The sequence below is a fragment of the Eleutherodactylus coqui genome, chromosome 1, assembly GCF_035609145.1.
Source record: "Eleutherodactylus coqui strain aEleCoq1 chromosome 1, aEleCoq1.hap1, whole genome shotgun sequence".
NCBI lineage: Eukaryota > Metazoa > Chordata > Amphibia > Anura > Eleutherodactylidae > Eleutherodactylus > Eleutherodactylus coqui.
The window spans coordinates 245,057,292-245,081,683 of NC_089837.1; the positions used below are offsets into that span (position 1 = coordinate 245,057,292).

General features: G+C 40.5%; 1 protein-coding gene across 1 annotated transcript in view; it reads left to right on the forward strand.

Moving 5' to 3' along the window:
* LOC136632605 (uncharacterized) overlaps positions 1-24,392 on the forward strand; it is a 184,460-nt gene that overhangs the window by 39,933 nt on the left and 120,135 nt on the right. Inside the window, exons 7-14 of the mRNA XM_066607610.1 lie at positions 1,376-1,496; positions 5,583-5,737; positions 6,916-7,068; positions 9,618-9,716; positions 9,829-9,948; positions 10,695-10,804; positions 15,354-15,486; positions 22,847-23,053. Of these exons, the coding sequence (XP_066463707.1) occupies positions 1,376-1,496; positions 5,583-5,737; positions 6,916-7,068; positions 9,618-9,716; positions 9,829-9,948; positions 10,695-10,804; positions 15,354-15,486; positions 22,847-23,053 (1,098 nt within the window). The remainder of the gene's footprint in view (positions 1-1,375; positions 1,497-5,582; positions 5,738-6,915; positions 7,069-9,617; positions 9,717-9,828; positions 9,949-10,694; positions 10,805-15,353; positions 15,487-22,846; positions 23,054-24,392) is intronic.

Below are 24,392 nucleotides of genomic sequence, written 5' to 3' on the forward strand. Positions count from 1 at the left end.
GTTTCCCTCTGGACAGGATGACAGCGGTGATGTAACGGCCAACGCAGAGCCAGGAAAGAATTTTGCGCAAGCCTGCTGTAACACTTAGCTGGCTGCGTATTAATTAGGACTACTACCCCCAGCAGAGACGTAGTACACTCAGGACGATCACAGGCAGCCCAAATAGCATGTTTTTTCCCAAATTTTTTTGGAAAAGCCCACTGCCTATATAGACAGTATATCTCTTTCACCTTTTTCACTGTCCCTGCCTCAGCACTACTGGCCCTATACTATGTAAAATTACTGCAGACTGAGGACGCAATGCTCTGCATGGCCGATATAAAAAAAAAAAACAGTGCAACACTGCAAAAAGCAGGCTCAACAGTACTGCACACGGTCAGATGTGGCCCTAAGAAGGACCATTGGGGTTCTTGAAGCCTAAAATAACACCCTCCCTATAGCAACTCCAGCAAGACAGCACTTTCCCTGAACTATGTCAGAATGCATCTGTGGCGAGCCGCGGGAGGGGCCGATTTATATACTCGGGTGACACCTGATCTCGCCAGCCACTCACTGCAGGGGGGGTGGTATAGGGCTTGAACGTCGCAGGGGGAAGTTGTAATGCCTTCCCTGTCTTTCTATTGGCCAGAAAAGCGCGCTAACGTCTCAGAGATGAAAGTGAAAGTAACTCGAACATCGCATGGTACTCGTCTCGAGTAACGAGCATCTCGAACATGCTAATACTCGAATGAGTATCAAGCTCGGACGAGTACGTTCGCTCATCTCTACTAGGTATCTTTTCTGCGTGCTATTAGTCCCAATCGCAAGTCACAGTTCTTCGCAAATTTCAAAGATTGGTCAATAAATATGCTTGGCATGTATGCATACCCAAGATAAATAGTTCTATTCTATATAGGAATAAACTGAACAGAGATTTGGGGGACCCCAATATAACAAAGTACTAACAGGCAGCCCACATGGCCTAGCTAGCCCTTTACCAGGCTCCTGTAGAGCCCCCTTTGTGGGTGGCCTTGTGGCTTCTTTCCTCTCCATGCTCATTCATAATTAACACAGTCATGTCCCATTCCCTCCAAATTTGGGAATTCGGTTAAATACTTTGCTAAATTGATCTCCCCATATCTCCCCATGGCCCCTATACGTGGCAGTATACTTTCCTCCCAGGTATGGAATATCCTCATATGTTCCGTTCCAGGAATGGAGAGTATTCACACCTGTGAGTTTAAAAAAAATACATTATGTGCTCTTCATGGTGAACTGAACACGCATGCTTAGCTATTCTTCTGTTCACATCGATAAGAAAGATGGGCGTATGCTAGCATTACCCTGTCCACATGAAACATATATATATATGTCTTTTTCATTTGCATTTTTGTAGATCCTACAATACTTGCCTATTTCTGATTATTCTGTGGAAGCTATTGAATTAAAATTAAAAGATAGTGAAAATCATGAGTCCACTGATGTTGGATCTACAACTTCAAGTTCAGAAGAGTCTGGTAAGAAAACGTTCTTTATGAAAAAAGCAATGCAACATCACAGACAATAGGACTCCTGATAAAATATGTCATGAAAGCAGTAGTGGTTGTGCTGTGCCTCTTAACTAGTTTTGTTTAGGGACTAGATCTAGGGACAGCCCAATAATCGGGATCTGATCTTTGCTGTGGGAAACTTAAGACTGTTACTCAGAAATAGTCTTGTTTAAGAGGCAGCTAAAGCAACTTGGTCAGGTTTTCTTTTTCACGGTACTGGAGTGTGTAACAGAGACATGGTCATGAAGCAGTGTTGGTGTCAGAGCAGGCAGAATATTTTCAGAACTAAGAATCAGACCAAGGGTCAGAGCAGTCATCAGACATAATAATCATGGTCAAATAACTAGCTGAGGTCAGGAGAGGAGGAGTCAGGAAAGTTAAGAAGCACAGGCATCAATCAGAACTAGGAAAGCAGACAGAAAATACTCAAATGACTATTATGCTAATTTCTCAGGCACCCTTATGTGGTGGAGGGTGCCTTAAATAGACTGGATTGTACCCAAATTAGCTGTGGACCGGAAAGGGCCAGTACATACACCCAGCTTTAAAAGGCAGGCCATTTGCACATTCACACCCTGGGTGGCTGTGACATCCTGCCCTGGGCCAGGACAGGATGTAGTGTCTGACAGGAGCAGAGGGATGGGGGCAGAACCACCAGGAGGGTGAGATGAGATGAGGTTTGGTGGCTGCAGCCTCACCGCTTGACACAGTATGTGACCTATTCCTGCTATCAAGTCCCTTAGTGCTTCTTTATGAGAAGGTTAGCAATGAAGACATTGGTGGTTTAGGTTACTGGGCTTATTTTTCACATCACAATAATTATTTTTGATGAAACATGTTATTTTAGTGAATACCATACATTTAACTCTATGGAATTATTAAAGCCTCCTAAGATATAGATTCTACCAGTAGTAAGTAGATTATATAAAGCATATAACAGTTCTCCAACATTTTAAAGGCAATTTATATAAATGGCAGTTTGCCCTGTTTGTTTTAGACAGAGTTTACTATTCATTTCTAATAATTTATATGCTGCACAAATTGTGCATTCCATTTTGTTGAAAATGATGGCAAAAAGTTATACTTCACAAATCGGGTGACTTAATAGGTCAACATATTCTGTGTAATTCTCAGACCAATATTAGTGTTCAAATTATTTTTATTGAATTTTAATAAACAAACAGCATCATCTCAAAATTGTTTTACGTCTGAAGTCTCAAACCAGGTCTTACAGAAGAGAATGCCACCGGTATCCCCCAAGTCTGCACAGTCAGTGCTCCCTAAAGGTCGCCTGAGGGTCAGGTTGTCTCAGACCAATATTAACATATTAGGCTGAGCTACTAAAATATATTACTGTGTACATTCAAGCTATTTATCTTTCAAATGAACAGTTGTTATATATACACTCTTTGTTAAAAAAAAAATCAAGCACCTTGAAGGAGATGTTTTTTTTTGCAAAACTGGGCATGCAGTTACATCTCAGGCAGGTATGCAAATGATTAGAGTTGTGGTGTGATTAGATGAACCTGAGGCCCTACAAGTGGCTGCACCCTAGGCTTATAAAGAGGCTCTCAGAAACTACTATAGTGATCTGAAGTGTGGCACTACAGTAAAAATACTTAATTGTGCACCTGTCCTAACTATAGCTCATTTAGCAAAGGGTAGTGATGCTGGATTTTGTTTAATAAGAAGATGGGGTCAGAATAGAGAACCAAATAATTAATTCATCTTAGTCATTTTACTGTAAAACAATTGTTGAAGGGCTTGGGAAAACTCTCTGTATGTAGCAAACAGGATCTTCAGCTACAATGAGATCACCTGACCCAGCAGAAGAGAGAATCTCCCTGATTGGTCAAGGGGCAGAGCTAACCACAGCTGAGCTGAAACAAGTACCCTGAGTGGAGGGGGCTGGGAGATTTCCTGTTCCCCTGATCTGTGGTGCAGTAGATAATTATAAAAGTGTTGAGAGGGGAGAAGTAGTGAGACAGTGGAGAGAGAGCGAGACAGAAAGGCAGAAAGAAGGGGGAGCATGTTTGCAGCCAGGTGAAGCAATCTTACCGGCTTTACCTACTACGCTGAGAGAAGCCAGCATGCTTCCATGAAACTTCCAACACAGAAGGCTGGGAATTACTGTTAGTTGGGTTGATAGGAGTTTTGTAAGCCATAGTCAGTCTTCCTATAGCTTTCCCATATCTCAGATGCTGCCTTCCCAAGGATTGTTTATCCATGTATCATGGTTTAAACTGTGTATATGCAAATTCTACTGTTTAATATTCTTGCAGACTGCCATGTTCAATAGTAAATGGTGTGCCTACAGTTTACTCAAATACGTGTGTTAGTCTTATTTCTCCTCCAAGTTCTTTTAAATCAGGCACTGGCGTCACATTCATCTAATTCCATTAGTCGACCATATCCTATAGTCTGTCTTCAACTCTGCACAAGATTATAGACCAAGCACTGCACTCTATTCACCAGCGTGACACTGCTCCTCAACCACCCCTTAGAAACCCCTGAGAGAGTGCAGGTCTCTTGTTGCACGTTGCACTACTTGTATGTAGTGGACCTCTTTTTCCGCTTGTGTAGAGCTTGTTGAACAACTAGACGCCGAGTTTGAGAGTGAACGCATTATTGGAATAAGAGAAGCTGGATGGTCATATCAACAAATTGCCCACCACCTAGGCCATTCTAACCAGACTTGTAGGAGGTGTTTGAACCAGTGGATGTGTGAGGGCATGCACACATGGCATCTGGGCTCAGGACGCTCTGGACATATCAACAGTAGAAAGGATCGTCTGATCATCAAACTACCACAAGCAGCTCCAACTGTTTGTATGCTATCCAGAGTCAAGTGGCACCATCGTTACAGCCTTGTGTTTGTTGGAACCATTTTCAAGCACTTGGCTGAATGACATTTGGTCTCACGGTGCCCATTATGTGTCCTGCCTTTGATACTCACTGTCGCCTCCATTTGTAGCAGTGTCCTCAACCACGAAACTGGACTGCTACAGAGTACAAACAGGTTGTCTTTAGTGATGAATCCAGGTTTGTGGGGCCAAAGCATACAATAGTTAGTCACCCCTAGTAGTGGTATGAGGGATAATGACACTTCAGCATTATGTCTGATTGCCACTTTGGGAGTCGGGAAAGAATCTTCCCCTAAAAGGGCTAATAGGCTCCTGCCTCTTGTTTTTTTTTTGCCTTCCTCTGGATCAACAACATAGGAGGATAAACAGGCTGAACTAGATGGACATTGTCTTCATTCGGCCTTACATTGTTTTACATACTATGTTACTATGCATGTTACTATGTTCAGGACGTCCTGCAACCACATGTGTTGCTTCTTATGGCAGAACTTCTAAGAGGAATTTCCCAGTAGGATAATGCTCAGCTGCACACACAAGGGTGTCACAGGAATGCCTCCACGATGCTGCCACACTTCCATGGCCTCCCTGGTTGAAGGATTTATCACCAATAGAACATGTATGGGACCATCTGGGACTCCAATTTCAACACCCTACGAGTTTGCAGGATCTAGAGCAGTGTTTCTCAACTCCAGTCCTCAGGACCCCCAACAGGTCATGTTTTCAAGATGGCCTATAGTAAGATCACTGGTAGCAATGTCTGAGGCACTGACAATAATTACATCATCTGTGCAATACTAAGGAAATCCTGAAGACATGGCCTGTTTTGGGGTCCTGAGGACTGGAGTTGAGAAACACTGATCTAGAGGCTCAGCTATAACAAATGTGGGCCCATATGCCATTGGGTACCATAAGGAAGCTGTATGCCTCCATGTCCACCCATATCACGTCTTACATCTAAGCTAGAGGCAGCCCAAAAGGGTACTAGAGCCTATCTTCAAGGCGTCAGTTTTCTGCAATAAATTATCATTTTGGTCGGATATTGTAATCACTTCCTTATATCAACGTTACAATTACACAGAAAAAAGTTTTATTCGACTTCAACTCTTTCTTATTGCTTGATTTTGTTTTAGAATGAATATAGATGTGTAAATATAAATATACACACTTAATGTGACTTTTCTATGTTTAGATTCGCATAACTGGAAAGATGATAACTTACCTGAGCACCAGACAGAAGCAGAGCAGATAAGACCATTACTTCGTCAGTTATTATCTACTTATAAAATAGAATATGATGTAGAAAAGCTTAAGAATACCGCTAGTGAGATGGAGCTGCTAACTCTGGTGAGTTGTAATCTGGTAATCGATTATGTTATGTGAGACAATGCCTATGCAGCACATTATTTTGTAGGGCATGTGAGCATTCAGCTCGGCATCTGCTGTCTAAGAACGTGATATCAAAAGTTAAACATGGTGCTACAAGATATGTATCATATAGCTGTGTCAAGTAAATGGATGTGTAGTTATTTCATGAACAGAAGCATAAAGAATTTGTTTGTAAAAAGGTGCCATATTCACAAGAATGTTGCCTGAATGATAACTACATGTATACAAGTGAACAGCAAAAATCATGAAAATCTAGGTATAATTCAAAGTTTACGATAAAGGGTAACATGCACAGCTTTTCAATTAATGGGTCAAGAGCGGTGTTGTCTCTCCTTAAGGAGAACACCCAAAACGTCTATGGAGACACCTAGAGGGTGAGTTGGTCGTGGGGGAGGGGGGGCCTTGTTTCTCCCTAAGGAAAGTACCCAGAAGGTCGTGAGAAGATACCTGAAAAGTGAGTAGACTTAGAAGACATTGCATGCTCCTCTGGGTAATTTATGCAAATAAGGAAGATGGAACAATACCTTTGCAGCGCCACCAATTGGCTGGCAGAATTACTTCAAATCAATGTACAACTCTTTAACAGGTCTGTATTCCCAATCATTGTTTCACAGACTTGTTGAAGAATCGTACATTGATTTGAAGGTATCCAATAGGTGGCGCTGCAGAGGTATTGTTCCATCTTCCTTATTTGCTTGATAAATGTTGTAGAGAGTGCTGCAAATATGAACATTATGTTAAAAACATACTCATTAGGGCTTATTCATACAGGCGTGTTTTTCCTCAGTATTTTGTGAGCCAAAACCAGCAGTGGGTCCAAAATACGGAAGAAATGCAAATCTCTCCATTATACTTTCTCTTTTCATATTCCACTTCTGGTCTGGGGTCACAAAATACTGAGGAAAAATACTTCCGTGTGAATAAGTGCTAAATGAGAAGTGTTTCACATCTGCCTTTACTATACAACCAAATACCAATTTTGTTCTTCTCGTCCATATAATTCATATTTTTAGTACAGGTCTCTATAGAGTCACTCATTGTGTCCACTGAAAATATGAGTTCTAGGCTGATTTACAGATGATAGAACATTGTATAACCCATACAAAAGTGTACCAGCTGCTTTGCTGTTCTTGCAGGTGTCTGCTAAGTTCCGAAGTACTTTTATCAAGCAAGAGACTATGAAAACTTTTCCAATGTATGACTCTGGAATGGAAGCAAGTGATGGATGGGGATTTAGAGGTCCACATATGGCTTTTAAGAAAATCTGTAACTGGCTTTCATTTGTAAAGGTAAGCAAAATCAATCACTCTTTTTATGCACTTTAACCTTTGCATGACCAAGGATCATTGATGTGCCTGTGTCCAGGTCACATTCTTCAGTTCTGTTACCCGCACTTAAAAAAAAATAATAACTTTTTTTTTCCAGATGACATATCTACATGAGGGCTTGTTTTTTGTGGAACAAGTTGTATTTTTCAGTGGTATTATTTAATGTACTATATAATGTATTGGAAGACTTTTAAAAATTTCTAAGTGGGATGAAATGGGGAAAAAAACACAAATGCATCATTTTGCAGAGGGGCTATTCACATGGTATTATCTTTATTCTGAGGTTCAGAAGAATTACAGGGATACCGAAGTTGGTATTGTTTTTTATATAGTAATGCTTATAACAAGTAAAATACTTAAAAAAAAAAAAGAATTGCTTTGTGTCGTCATCTTTTGACCCTGTTGATGGGCTGTGAGAGAGCTCATTTTTTGTGGGGTGACTTGTAGTTTGTATTGGTTCAATTTCAGGGAAAATCCAACCTTTAGATGTTTTTTTATTGAATTTTTTCTTAGAGACGGAGTGACCAAAAAAAGCACAATTCAACCTTTGTGTGTTTTCTTTTTCTGACACAGTTAACCATATGAAACTAGTAATGTGATATTTTAATAAATTGGACCTTTATGGACGCAGCAATACCAATTTTTTAACATTTTACCTTTTTATTTTTTATGTGACGACTGGGAGGTTTTTTTTAAAATTCTAATTATAGATGAGCGAGTATACTCGCTAAAGGCAATTGCTCGAGAGAGCATTGCCTTTAGCGAGTATCTCCCCTGCTGGAGACTGCAGGTTCGGCTGACAGCCGCTACTCACCGCTCTCCCGCGCCGGCACCCGAACCTGCAGTCTCGAGCGGGGGAGATACTCGCTAAAGGCAATGATCGCTCGAGCAATTGCCTTTAGCGAGTATACTCGCTCATAACTAATTCTAATATTAGGTATTTTTTATAATAATTAAAACATTTTTATTTTACTTATTTTTTAATCTTTTTTATTAATCCTCAGAGTTCTTGAACTTGTGAACTTATACAGTATAATGTAATACTCTGTTATTGCAATATACAGTGTCTTAACAGGCTTCCTAGTAAAAATGTGCTACAGGCATAATTTAATAGGCAGAAATAAATGTCAGCCCAGGGGGCATTCATGACACTGCTGAGATTTTACCAAGGGCAGCTGTTTGAGACAATTAAATTGTGGTTGATTGGAACATTTAAATACTACTGCTGGAAATTTAAGGCTTAACAATCACGATCGCAGTTATCTCTGATTGTGGCTGCTGTGTGTATGGAGCAGGTTTGGCTCCCAAGCCCGCTCCATACATAGCATATGCTGTGAATAGCTATATACTTCCTAAGTGCACGAGGTATGTGCTGTTAGAACGTATATAACGTGTGTAAGGAAGGGGTTGAAGAACTATTCAGGTTTCATAAATTAAAGGCTATTGTTGGTGCAATTAAAAGTGATATATTTTTCCAATATGCTTTCAGTATGTTTTCATCACAGTTTCCACAATTGGTACTTGCTGTTATTCCATATAAACTTTGTTGTCCGGATCATGTGATGGACTCCCAGGGTGCAATAGACTGGTTATAGTAACAGTGTGTTAGAGCGGTGTCTTGTAACAAGGCGTACACCAGTGTGTCAATCACATGATGAGGACACATGTATAGTATAATTCATCATTGTATCCTTTTATAGATAATAATATTTAGGTTATCCAACTCAAATAGTTAAATGCAAAGGTAAGTATACTATATTTTGACATATTCCTATTAACTGGATGTTTAAACAGTATACATTTGGTAGTACAATGAAGAGGGGTGATTTTAAAAACATATGTAACCTATGCAAGAACAGTATATGGGTCCATTGCTTTCCAAGTGCCAATTTCAGAAAAGTGGAGGATCAGCCATAAACTACCTTATTCATGTTCTCCAGAACATCCATTACTGCAGAGGTAATCTACAAGCAATTATGAGAGGGGGGTGGGCCCATGGACAGGAGAGGAACCCAACACCGCACTGTTCCCTCATGTCAGGCTGACAAAACTGGTGTGGTGTTAGGCTGTGCTGCTGCCCATGGCTCCACTCCTCCCCCTCTTTCTGGATCTCCTCAACCTGTCCAAGTTAAGTTTTAAGATTGGTTTCTCTCGGGCTGCAGATGGGAGCCATTTTTTTCATTTCCTAGACAGTGCCTCTAAATTCCAACTGAGTATCCTTCTGACACCACAAGCAGCAGCAGTGTACATTTATATCACACCTGTATCTCAATATATAGTGTACGTATATTTTACTACGCTGCTTCTGGATAACAAGGTGTCGTCTGGCAGATCACTTCTTCCTGCTACAGTTATTTGAGTTATTCTATATATACTGGGAGGTGAAGCTACTTTTACTGTAAACCAAATTTAACGGGCAATATGTTTTTTTAGAAAACCAAACTTGCTTATATGATATTTTATGCACTTATTGCTATCATAGTTATTGTATTTTTGAATTTACTCTCTAGATCAAACCTAAGCGAGATCCGTGGCAACAGAGATTTTTAATAAAATTAAAACAACATAAGAAAGTGGATGAGCTGCTGCGTCAATCACAATTTACAGAGGTATCTAAAAGCATGCATTTGTTTGGTTTGATGAATGAATATTAAATAAGTTATGTAAATTGGTCAACAGTAGACAAAGCTAATAGATAATATTACTAATAACATTGTGTAGCTTACAAACGCAGAGAGAGCAATGGAGGTGCTAAAGGAGCATGCTGCACGGATATTACAGCCACCTAAAGATACTATTGAGATGTGTGTAGAGAGAAACAGTGCCTCAGATCTATCACGGGTAAGTATTATGTTGGATGCATGTATTATGGATCTCTATATATGTACAACATATAGGGTAAGCAGCCCAGTAAATGGCCATTTTACAAGAGACCAGCAGACGAACCAGGTGAACTCCCAACTCACCCAGCATCACCTTCAGAAATACAGACAGATAATGAGGATAATCCTGCAATGGCTTACCATTCAGGTAGTCCTACTGGAGTTAAAGCCTTCGTAATTGGGACGTATAAAGGCAAATATTTTTCGTAAGTCATGACTATTAAGGTAGATGTTGAGGTTGACACAAAGACAATGAGTGGTCCACAGCACTGGAAATGGCTGAGGAAGGAAGACAAAATTTGGTGTATTAAAAAAGTTTGCTGCTAAAGAAACCATATGTGGTTGGTGGACAAGTGTGATCATTATATTGGGCCTGAAATAGGCTAAACTAATAAGGCTAAACTGATGGTAGTTATTAACTGGACTTAAGTTATTCATGTAGTGAGTGATGGGAGGCGTTCACTGGCCTTTATCAACCAGACATTAAATAAAAATGTTGTATATTATTATTTAGCAGTTTTTTTTCTAGACAGTCCATTACCGAACATCAAATGATAAGCATTTAAATTATTTGACTTTTGAATACTAGAATGTAAAAATTTTTAATTACCTTATTAAAATAACTGTCTCCTTAGATGGTCATTCATTGGTTTACCCAGCCTGTACGATATTACAAAACTTTGTAATAATGAATATCATTTTTAGGACCAAAATACAATTGGTGGATTAACTCTGCAACAAACAAATGATAGGACTCCAGACTTTGCAGATCTTATAAAGCGCCCAGCGTCTTCCAGACTGAAGAAAGAAACAGGGTATATACTGTTCTTGTCTCGGCAAGCCTATTACTACCATTCAATGCAATACGTTTTGTATGAAATACATAAAGTAGAAGACTAATAGGGAAACACATGTAATTAAGTCAAATATATATTATTTTAATCCTTACTGATATTAATTATTTTAATTCTTACTGATATTTTTAATCCTTAATGATATTTAGAACAACATCGGTTGTTCCAAATTATGCGGTTATACTAGTTGTACTTGCCAGTACTTTAAGTTTGATTAGGGCCTACTCAAGGACGTAGTGGCTAAGGTAGTTAACCTAATACCTCAGGATTAGAGATGAGCGAACGTACTCGGTAAGGGCGATTTCGCAATCGAGCACCGCAATTTTCGAGTACTTCACTACTCGGGTGAAAAGTACTCGGGTGCGCTGTGGGGCGGGGGGTTGCAGAGGGGAGTGGGGGGTAGCAGCGGGGAACAGGGGGGAGCCCTCTCTCTCTCCCTCTCCCCCCCCCACTCCCCACTGCAACCCCCCGCTCACCCACAGCGCACCCGAGTACTTTTCACCCGAGAAGTGAAGTACTCGAAAATCGCGGTGCTTGATTGCGAAATTGCCCTTACCGAGTATGTTCGCTCATCTCTACTCAGGATGCTAAAGCTTTAAAAAAACATACACATTTTCGCACATTTAGATGTAATTGTTATTGACTTTCATTTGTTTGAACCATGCCGTGAACTTGAACTCAATAAGAAAATATATCAAATGTCTATACATGGATATTAGCATGCCATTGCTATTTACAGGTTTATTTTGGTCAATCTGAAGTAGGGCAGAGATCTTAATTCCATCACTGCATCACTTACTAGATGTCTTGCTGTAATTTACATAAAATTGTTGTTTATTAGCTTTAGCAGGAGCTGAAGCTGGGGCCTGTTTTCACATGTAGCAGTTTTAACATACAATCCCAATTCCAAAAAAGTTGGGACACTATGTAAAATTAAAAAAAAGTGTAACTGAAAAAAGAAAGCAATGACCTGGAAATCTCATATAATATTTTGTTCACAATAGAACATAGATCACATATCAGAAGGTGCAAGTGAGGAAATTTCCATTTCATAAAAAAAAAAAATAGAACGTGATTGTAGCAGCATATCTCACAAAGACTGCGACAGGGGTAACAAAAGGCTGAAAAAGTGTACGTGGTACTAATGAAGAAGAGCTGGAGAGTCAATTTTCTACTAACGTCACATGACTGTGTATAGAAAGAGCAGAGTCAATCTGTGAAAAACTGCATCTAAAAATTGTGGAACAATTTCAGAAAAATGTAAATGTTCCAAGACTTTGAATATCCCACCATCTATAGTACATAGTATAATTAAAAGATTCAGAGAATATGGAGAAATTCATATGCACAAGGAACAATGCTGACGGTCAATATCAGTTGCTCGAGATCAACAGGTCCTCAGGCGTGACTGCATTAAAAACAGGCATGATTCTGTAATGTAAATCACTGCATGGGCTCAAGAAATCATTGTCTATGAACATAGTTCACCCTGCAACTCACAAATGCAACTTAAAGTTGTTTAATGCAAAGAAGCAGCCATATATTTACACAATCCAGAAACACCCGAGTCTTCTCTGGGCCAAAGCTCATTTAAAATGGAAAGAGGCAAAATGGAAAACTGTTCTGTTGTCAGATTAATCAAAATTTGAAATTCTGCTTGGAAACAACAGAGGCCGTGTCCTGCGGACTAAAGAAGAGAGGAACCATACAGCTTGTTATCCGCAATCAGTTCAAAAGCCTGCCTTTTTGATGGTATGGGTTTGCAATATTGTCTATGACACAAGCAGCTCACACATCTTCAAAGGCAATATCAATGCTGAGCAGTGTATAGAGGTTTTAGAACAACATATGCTTCCATCCAGACAGCATCTCTTTCAGGGAAGTCCTTGTATATTTCAGCAAGACAATGCTAAACCACATACTGCATCCATCCCAACAACATGGCTTCACAGAAAAAGAGTCAGTTGCTGAACTGGCCTCCTGCAGTTGCAGTGTGCCAGGTACTGGCCTTTGGACCTGGTAGACAGTAAGGATATCAAGATGGGGTCACAGGTGGCTCTACCATCTCCTCCCAGTGAAGTCCAAATGTGGCCAGGCCCAGCTACACACATGGGTAAAACCAGCAATCTTGCTGGTAGAATAGTGTTACTAATCTGTTCACGTGATGCCAGTGCCTCTTCTAAGTAATGGGTCCTCAGAATTAAATAAAAGAGTCCACAGTCAATAGATAGTTTTAAGGGTACCTACCCACTAGTGTTTTTTTTTTTCTTGCGCTGCAAGAGCGAGTGAAAACACATGCCTCACAGCGCAAAGAAAACTCTGTGATATCACTAAATGCTTTCAATGGGGCCAGCAGCAGCAGTGCCCTTTAAAACATAGGGAGTATATCGTGGACTTCTGCCACAAGTCCAGGATGCTATCCCATTGCTTTCAATCGGGTCAGTCCTGCTGCAGCCCCATTGCAAGCAGTGGGTTGCAGGCAACCCCCGCAGCGATGATTTTTGGGGAAAGGCTTGAAATATAAGCCCTTCCCTGAAAATCATCCCTAGATTTAAAACCCCCCGCCTCCTGAAAGGGCTGTGCTGATTGGCTGAGTGCTCCCCCAATCACAGGCAGCACTCAGCCATTCATTGATGCGAGGCTGCAGTGAAAAAATACAAATAAGTATGAAACTATTAAAAATAATTTTCCAAATACAATGATGCAACAACTTTTAAGTACAGTGCTTTTCTTTAGCACATGTTTCTTTATAATTCCCGTAAGACAGAACATCATCAGCTGCAGTTATCTAATGGACACTTCATCCGGAGGAACACTATAATCACGAAGTGCAAATTACATACAGTCTCTCCTTATCATGGACGCTTGGTTCCTTGATGAATTAGCGACATACATGTGACAATCACTCACTCCCAACTTACAGTTATGGAGCTCACACGGTACCTTCCTCTTGTAGATGAGCAGGAAAGGATGTGCTCTCTGAATCAAACCCTTGGCCTGGGACTAGTTCTGACCTCTGTTTTCCCGGAGGTAATGCATCCCAGAAGAGGAGATGCTACACGATGGTAGACATGCCCTGGCCTAACCTTTGTGAGATGTGTTGCTGCCATCAATTTTTAAATGAGTTAATTTTTTTAAATGAAATGGAAAAAAGTTTCACTTTCACCTTCTGATATGTTTTATTGTGAATAAAATATGGTTAGATGAGATTTCAAGATGATTACATTCTTTTTTCCTTTATATTTGTTTAGATTTTGTACAGCATCCAAACGCTTTTGGAATTAGGGTTGTATTTTCCATCATGGCTTGGCAAATGCAAATACAAAAATTCCATTTAATTGCTTTGATTAGTTTTACCATAGCATTTTTACACCACTTAGTTCTCCACTTGGCCGTGGTTTTTCAAAACTGTGACGTATACTTTCCAGCATTGGCATAAATACCGTAAATGTCTTAGTTAAAAAATTTTTATGGCTCAGTTAAGCTAAAAAAAACAAAAGAGGAAATATTATTCACACCTCTGCCATTCCAGTGTCAATGCTCCTGTGGTCCCCCGGCAGATTTGGTTTACATCGCCATTAATGACGTGCTACAGTATTGATGACCGCTGCAACCAATCAATGCTGACAGCTGTGACGCCTTTAAATACAGTACATGACCGCTGCAGGCATCACTGGTGCAATGTTAACAGAGACCAGCAGGGGATCACAGAACCCCAAAGTGGAGAATTTAATGGCTGTGTATTGTCCTTTTTGTTATTGTTATTTCAGTGTATTCAACAGAAAACGTTTCAACTGAAGAGATGGTGCTGGGTAATTATATTGGTTACCTAGACAGTCTTTGTAACAGATTGCTGTGGGCCCCTCTGGTGACGGAATAATGACTTTATAAAGCATAAAGTAACAACAGCTTCACAGTAATACTATCAATTTCCATGAAATTGAGTATGAACAGTCTCTTTAACTTAACATCAGCATTTCAGTCAGAATATGAATTGTGGAGGTCAGAAGGGAATATTATTAACCAGCACTTACTCTTCACACATAGGAAGAGCTGAAGCCAAAACCTTTTCATGGGGGCCCTGCTGTGATGGACACTGGCAATTCACTGAAGGCTAAATTCTCTTTATTCAGTTTTTGAGACCACACCCTGGGTATCTTCAGTCCCTGATCATGCCTTGGTATCTCTGACACAGGCCCCGAAACCTCTAGCACCAGGCTAGGCAGAGGTGTGCCTTTTTCAGTCTCTAGTCCTTTGATTAATGATGCACCAGTACGTCCAAACAGTATCATCCTGGCTTGGAAGTCCATTTGTATCTGTGACCCCTGCAATCCGTATGGCTATGTCACTGGGGACAAGCATTAATTATTATTATGTATGGGGTAAAATTGTGTTGTTTTTTTTACACAGTAACATCATTGATAGTAAGCTAGAACCCTTAACCATAAACGCGTATAAAACAGTAGCAGTCAGTATATTATTGATTAATTTCTTATATGGTTTTAATAAGGTACAATTACCAGAACACCCTGCAATTACTGGGATTAGATGAGGCAGAAGATAACAGCAAAGATCCAGTACTGATGAAAGGAGCTTACTTATCTCTTCTCTACTTGCGTCTTCTGAGATTGAGGGATCTCCAGGTAAAATGTTATTTAATTCCTGGCACAACCAGATATGGAAATGAGATGGAGGTTGGAAGGTGCCATGACTTCATGATCCATGTTAGTATATACAGCAATAAAAAACAATGAAAGTTGAAACTGTTTTTAAGACTTTGCTCTTTCAGCACTTCAAATAAAAAAAAAATACTATTTTCACATAGGGGTCAATTACTCTAGTATCGTCTTGTTTCTGGATAAGGAGTAAGTAGTTAGAAATCCTAAATACTGAACAACTGAGAAAAGATTGTCAGGTTTAGCTCCTACGAGTGGCAGATCAAACCTTGTGGAGGTTGACTGACTGTCCACGGGTGCAGCGTTTTCCCGCAGCAAATTACCACCGCAGGAGAACACTAAAGTCACTGAAATTTTCCATGATGAACCTATCATTAATGAAAGGTTCATCGCGGAAAATCCCAGCATGCTGCAATTTTTATACACAAGCAGAGAATCGTGGTGATTTTCCGTTCATGTACATCGGGCTGCACTTTCCATAGTTATTCTATGGAAAGCGTTCATTGCGTTACCCACATGCGGATTATCACTGCGGATAACGCAATGATATATCACCTGTGGACAGGAGGCTTTAGGCAGTCAAAATCTCAGCCCAAAATTTTACAGAAAACAAACATGAACAATTTTTGAAATTAAGCATATTTTGAAATTGACATATTATGTTATTAAACGAAAAGTATTAAATATTATTAAACAATATTACACAATACTATTAAACATAATCCTTCTACTCAGGGTCGTAGCTAAAGGCTCAGGGGTCCAGGTGCAAAAGTTCTGCCTGCCCCCCCCCCCCCCCTTCCACTTGCACCTATAACCGTACCTATAACCATACCTAAACTGCGCTGCATACAGCTGCAAAACAAATTTACATATATGATCTAGCCCCTCAGTATAAGCTTTCCAAACAAAACTAATTTCCTGGACTATGTGAAAATTTGTTTGTATTTCTTTGGCTATCTGCATGTTTTTTGTTGTATTTTCAGACCACAATTAAAAAAAAATCAAAAAATTTAAAGCGGTATTCAAAAAAGATACATTTTTAAGAAACTGCATACACTATTAGAAACTGCATGTGGATTTAAACAATGCATATGCTTTTTTAAAAAACCGATTGCACATTTTTGATGCATTTTTTAATTGTGTGTAAAATGTGCATATACAGGAGATACCCAGGTTATACCAGCATGGTCCATATCACTATATACAAAGATGTTTAATTTATACCAGCTATACATAATTATATAGAGGAGATACTCAGGTTATACTAGCATGGCCCATAAAAGAAGATGTACATCCCTTGTATGTATGTACAGCTGGTATAAGTTATACATCTGACTGTATGTAGTGATATGGACCATGCTGGTATAACCAGGTTATCACTCCCTGCAGTGCACTGATAGACTGTGGTTGTGATGAATCACAGCTGCAGTATCTTGGTGGAAGGGGGGACTGCATTCTGGGGAAGTCTGCAGTCTGGAATTGGCTGCCGGCTCCCCAGGGAACGGCTCTCCACTCCCTGAGTGCCACCCACAGCTGGCCTGCAGACCACAGCAGTGATACAGTATATGGCAGGTGCCCGTGGGACCCTTTTCACTAAGGGGGCCAGTTTGCAAATGCGACCCCCTAGCAATACGTCAGTGCTCCTACTCATGAATAGTCTAATAGGATCTGAAGTCAATGGGAACTTGCGACACACTTACTTACAGAAAGTTTAGCTTCTTGAGGTTCCTTGTGCATGCACTCTAATGGGATAACATGGAACTAAGTAGTGTAGTATGCACTTCGGCCAATAGATGGAGATGGCCATCACTGCTGCACAGAAGATGAGCTTTTAGGAGACAAAGTGTAATGTGAACCTGATGTCTATGGTTTATGTCTATAACCACTTGCCACCTAAGCCAGCTTTTCCCTATGTGATCAAAAATCACTGCCAGTGGCCATATTTTCTTATATACTAATACAAATATATACAAGGGCAGGTATAAGCACCACTTCCCAGCAGAATGCAGACAGGCATATTGCTATACAGAGGAGTATTGCACGAGTGCAATATACCAATGAACAACCCCACACCCGCTTAGTACATAATAGGGGGAGTGGCTGCTTAGTATACTTGCACATAGATAAGGCATACATAGAGTGCCAAGTTTCATTAATAATTAATACATGTAGTACACCGTGCAGGCTTACAAACTGTTAATTATGCCACATATGACTCAGCCCAGTGGGCTTATTCAGACGACCGTATATCGGCTGCGTATTCACGCCGGCCAATATACGGCGTCCCTCTCTGCAGGGGGAGGAGGCTGGAAGAGCCAGGAGCAGTGCTCTGAGCTTCTGCCCCCTCTCCGCCAACTCTCCACCCCCTCTCTGCCCCTCTGCACTATTTGCAATGAGGAGAGGCGGGATTGGGGTGGGGCCAATTCCCAGAAGTTATCCCCGCCCCTGTCCCGCCTCCTCTCATTGCAAATAGTGCAGAGGGACGGAGAGGGGGTGGAGAGGAGGCAGAGAGGGGGCGGGAGCTCAGAGCTCTGCTCCCAACTCTTCCAGCCTCCTCCCCCTGCAGGGTCATCTAAAGCCGCTCTTAGGCTGAAAAAGACATATGTCCATTTAGTTAAGACTATTAGCCCTTCCCACTCCAATGAATGACATCATGAGCTTCCTCTATAGCTCCAATGTTGGAACAGGCCTGCCACTACAGTGCAGGATTGCGTCTGCACCCACTTGTCAGACACATTGTATGCAGAACCACTCCTGCACTGGTCCTCATTGAGGACCCCCGGGAAGAAGGCAGAAAGGGCTTTTAACTCTTTCTGCGTTCTCCTTTACACATTACTTAGCGCTCAATTAGCGCTATGTATTGTGGAAAGAATGCGGAAGTGTTTCTTCCGCATTCAGCCTGGCGATCATGTGACCGGGCACCCTCCTGATCTTGGTTTACAGTCACAGCCGAGATTAGGAGGGTGAAGAGAGATTCCCCCAGTGATCAGGTACCTGCCGGCACCCTCCTGAACTCTGTCAGAGATCAGGAGGGTGTAGGGAGGTCAATAAATTGGAGCTGGGGAGAATAGAGGTCAAAAATAAAATGGATTGGAAAGGGTTAACATGTTAAAGGGGTTTTCCAAGGAAATACTATTGATAGCCTATCATCAGGATTCAGGAACCTGACCAATCAGCTGAGCGGGCACAAGCTGTCAGTGCCACAATAACACAGATGTCAGAGTGGAAGCCTCCACGCCGACCTCCATGTAGTGGCTGGCTCTCATTGAAATCACTGGGAGCCATGCCTGCAGTTACAAGTGCCGGCCACTATATGGAGGTCAGCACGGAGGCTTTCGCTCCAGCCTCCGTGTATTCGGAGCGGAAGTCTCCGCACCGCCCTCCCATGTAGTGGACAGTGATTGTAACTGCAGGCGCGGCTCCTATTGATTTCATGTAGCTGTCTGAGGCTTGTTTTTTGTGGGACGAATTGCATTTTTCAATGGTGCTATTTAATGTACCATGTAATATACTGAAAAACTAAAAACAAAATTATAAGTAAAGATAACTGGGAAAGAAAAACAAAACTCTGCCATCATTGGGTGCGTCTTGTTTCTACAGACCTGATAACTTTATTCTATGGGTCAGTACGATTACTACAATATCAAACTTGTATAATTTTTTTTTCGCTGTACTAATTTCTTTTTTCAAAGATATTTAATTTTTTAATTATTTTCTGCCGCCATCTTCTAACAGCCAGAACGTTTGTTTTTTTTGTCGACATTTGTGCAAGGGCTCAGTTTTTGCAGGACATCCTGTGGTTTCTGTTGGTACAATTCTAGAGAACATACAACTTTTGAATAGCTTTGTATTACATTTTTTCTTGGGGACAAGGTGACAATAGAGCACAATGTTTTTTCTGACGACGTTCACCGTGCAGGGTAAATAACAAATTATTTTGATAGATCAGGCTTTTATGGATGCAGAGATACCACATATGCATTTTTGTTTTATTATTTAGATTTTTATTATAAACATGGCAAAATTACATTTTTTATTACATTTTGTTTTTTTAATAAGTAGTAAAACTTTTTAAAACTTATCTTTACTTTTTTTTATTAGTACCTATAGGGGACAAGAACATGCAATGCTTTGATCGCTCCTGCAATATGATGTAATTGCATAGCATTACATTTTTCTGCAATCTGACAGGCATTCTTCAAGCCATGCCATAGGCATGACTTGATAGACGTTCTGCTATGACAGCCGTACGGCAACCTGCAATCTCATCAAGGAGGGGCCGTATGGGACCCCCGTACATCGATCAAGGAATTTAAATGCCGCTGTCAGAATTGACAGCGGCATTTGTAGGGTTAACAGTTCTGATGAGCCGAACGGTTTATTGGAGCTATTGTGGGCTGGTGCAGGCTGTAAGAAACAGACTACATCTGCATTGTATGGAGGTAGATTGGCCCATGATCTCCCTTCATACATACTATGTATGTCCTATAGCTTTAAGAAGTTAAGGTTGATCCAGAGGAAGGCAAAAAGCCCCAATGAGGTAGAAGCCAATTTTCTTCATTAAAGGGAAAAATGCCTTCTGACTTCAATCTGGCAATAAGAATAATCTCTGTATTAACAACACTTCTGAAGTAATTAGTGGCTATAACATATCATATTGTAACACTCAAGAAAGAGGTCCAGGCCCCTCTTGAACTCTTTTATCGAATTTGCCATCAACTACGTCCTCAGACAAAGTCCCATAATCTCACTACTCTTACAGTAAAGAACCCCCTTCTATGTCGGTGTAAAAACCTTCTTTCTCTAGACATAGAGGATGGTTCCTTGTTACCATCACAGTTTTTGGTATAAATAGATGATGTGAAATATCTCCGTATTGTCCCCTGATATATTCATACATAGTTGTTAGGTCACCCCTCAGCTGTCTTTTTTTCTAAGCTAAGTAACCCCAATTTTGATAACCTCTCTAGATATTGTAGTCTGCTCATTCAGTTTATTACTTTAGTTGTCCGCCTCTGTACCCACTCGAGTTCTTATGACATATCCTTCTTGAGTACCGGTGTCCAAAACTATATACAATATTTCATGTGTGGTCTGACCAATGACTTGTAAAGAGGAAGAACAATGTTCTCGTCATATGCCCCTAGACCTCTTTTGATTTACCCACTTATCCTATTTGCCTTGGCAGCAGCTGCCTGACATTGGTTCTTCCAGTTAGGTTTACAGTTAACTAAAATCCCCCAGTCTTTTCTCATGTCAATTTTACCCAGTGGTTTCTCATTTAGTGTGTAATAGTGACATGTATTTCCTCTGCTCATGCGCATAATCTTGCATTTTTCAGTGTTAAGCCTTATTTACCACTTATCTGCCCAAGCCCCTAACTGTTCTAAATTCACACACAAGTGCATTCTGTCCTTTTTTGTGTTAATTACTTTACATAGTTTTGTATTATCTGCAAATATTGATATTTTACTGTGCAATCCTAATCATTAATAGATATATTACAAAAAATACAACCAACACTGCCCCCTATGGTACCCCACTAGTTACGGGGAAGCAATCAGAGAATGTACCATTTATAACCACCCTCTGCTTTCTATCACTGAGTCAGTTACTTACCCACATATACACATTCTCACCCAGACCAAGCATTCTCATTATATATACCGACCTTTTATGTGGCACAGTATCAAAAACTTTGGGAAAGTCCAGATATACTAGATCTAATGACTCTCCCTGGTCCAGTGTAGAACTTACTTTCTCATAGAAGCTGATCAGGTTGGTTTGACAGGAGTGATCTCTCATAAACCCATGCTGATACAGAGTTATACTAGTATTTTTCTTGAGGTACTCCATGATAGCATCTCTTAGAAACCCTTAAAACATTTTACCCACATCAGAAGTAAAACTTACTAGCCTGTAGTTTCCAGGTTTGCTTTTTAACCTCTTTTTGAATATTGGCACCATATTTGCTGTGTGCCAATCCAGTAAAACAGAAATCATCACTATAGAGTCCTCAAAGGGGTTGTCTAAATTGTAACATCTCAGTACAATGCCTTCCCCACTGAGTAACATATCAAATAGTCAATAGGCATATACTCAAATTTCTCCAATCCCGCTATGTCCCACATCGGTACTTGGTCCCCCTACTTCGGTCTGTGTTTACAGCTGTAGTCCTGCATGGTTTAAGAGCGTGTCACAGGGGTTGTAACTAATAGCAGAGCTTAGCAATCAAGCATTGACCTTTGCAGCCTCTGTGATATCCTTTAAACTGGGTGGTACTGCAGCTGTAAACAGAGACTAGAGCAGGGGACTGAGCATTGGAATGGAACATACCAGGAGTGGGGAGAGGCGAATAAATTACTGTTTGTTATGATACTCACTAGGAAAAGGGTTGGGCCGAGATGTTACAACTTGGACAACTCCATTAACATAATACCTTCTCGTAGAAGCTGATCAGTTTGGTTTTACAGGAGCGAACACTCATAAACTCATGCTAATATGGAGTTACAGAGCTAATTTCCTCGAGGTACTCCAGGATCGCATCTCTTAGAAACCCTTAAAAAATTGGTTTGGTACCGTGTTAGCTAGTAGAGCAATGTGTGATTGTTCTCAGAGCGAGAATCCAAGTAATCTTGTAGATATGATACCTTTTAATGGCTAACAAAAATGCATGATGTTACAGCAAGCAAGCTTTCAGAGATAGGGGGCGAGATATCCCCGAAAGCTCGCTTGCTGTTACATCATGCATTTTTGTTAGCCATTAAAAAGTATCATATCTACGAGATTACTTGGTTTCTCGCTCTGAGAACAATCACACATTAGAAACCCTTCAAACATTTTACCCACACGTCCTCATAGTCAAGTTAAACTTTGCAACATCTGTAAAGGCTGATTTAAATGACAGTTTGAGTGACAGCTTTAATCAATCATTTTGCATAAAAATTAATTGGTATTTAAGTAGCTACTCAGCTACTTAAATACCAATTATGTATGCAAATGAAGGCTTCACTGAATGCAGCTAATAGCCAGAGGCTATTATCTGCGCTCATATCCTTTGTTCTCCATGGGAAACAATGCTATCAGCACTCCCTGTGGAGAACTACTAATAAAAGTGAGCAACGATTTTTATGTTGGACTGAATTTAACGGTAAGCTGAAAAGCAGACTATGAGTGCACATTTACACGCACCGATTATCGCTAAAACGATCGACGATTAGCGATTTTTTGGCGAAAATCGTCCGGTGTAAATGGGCCTTATGTGTTTTACTGCTGGATTGAATGAAGTTCTTCCATACAATTTTGTCCTTGCTTCATACTGTTACAGCGCATGTGTCTTGGAATCCTAAACTATTTCCGATCTATTGAGAGGACCCTAACAATCGACACCTGCTGTCTGTCAAGTACTTCTGGTAATCCAATACACAGTGCAGGTGAAGAGGCATGCTGGGTAAATGCTACACTAGGTGGATCTGGTATAACAGGAGGACTTGGATCTCATCAGTATATGTACCAAACACCAGCAGACCTTCAGGTATTAAGTTCAGTTAATGATGTTTTATATGTCTAATACCCCGTTTAGATGGAACAATTATCTTTTAGAAAGTCGTTCAAATGAGCAAAACTGAACAATAATATTCAGTTAAAACGCAGCCAATGACTGATTGATGGTCAAAAATTGTGCTCTTCTTGTTTGTCGTTCACTTTGAGCCGGTATAAAAATTAGCAACGGGCTGTGCACTTCTCGCGCTGTTTAAACACTGATCGCTATGTGTTTCATTGAGGGGAAATGTGTAAAGCTCCCTGTACATGGGACAAATGTCGGGCAAACGACGCCCGACACTTGTCCCTGTGTTTCCTCGCTTCCAGCTGTCTCGCTCATGGAACGGCCAGAAGGGGGGGGAGCAGAGCAGTGCAGGAGATTTCTCTCCTTTCGCTCCCCCGCCCCTCTCCATTGAGATAACACAGCAGCTGTTCACTACTGAACGATGTTTAAATGGAATGATGAGCGATGAGCTGATCGTCCATCGTTTATGCAGCATAAAAGATCAGCTCATTGTTCAGTTTAGACAGCTGCCGTTCAGTAGTGAATGGCCACTGTGTTATCTCAATAGAGAGGGGCGGGGGAGCAAAAGGAGAGAAACCTCCTGCACTGCCCCTCCCCCCTGCTGGCCGCTCCGTGAGCGAGACAGCTCTACTAGCTCCCGTGCAACAGCACGGGAGCGAGGGAACACAGGGACGAGTGTCGGGCATTGTTTGCCCAACATTCGTCCCATGCAAATGGGGCTTAACCCCCAAGTATGGAGATCTTGGAATACAATTTACTTGTACACATGAATACCTTAACTGGGGGAAAAAAAACAATTCTCCAAACCATGTATTGTCAAGTAGATCATGGTGATAATTATACCATAAAACAGCATTGCTAGATCTATAAGCCTATGGGTCATATAATTACTGCTTACTAGCAGTTATTAACACTGTGTTCATTTGAGTGAATATGTGATAACTTTCCTGAAATGTTGCAAACAAAGAGCCTTTTGCTGATGTATTTTTATTTTGCTAATTCTTATAATTTTGTATTTTGAAACCTATAGAAAATACGTTCAGGATACATTAAGGACTTTCAATTGAATTATAGTATTACATATATTAGTAGGAATATACTAATGAGACTAATGCAATATTTTCAAGTAATTGTAAAGTTACCATTAGTGTAGTAAAAAGTATCCCTGAGAGTCCAAGATGAACATGTAGAAACACAGGTACAAATTCCGATAAATCGTTATCTGTATATAGAACCAGTAACAGGAGACTGACAGGTTAATTATGTGACTCCTATTTAATACAAAATAACAGCAGCCTTTTATGTT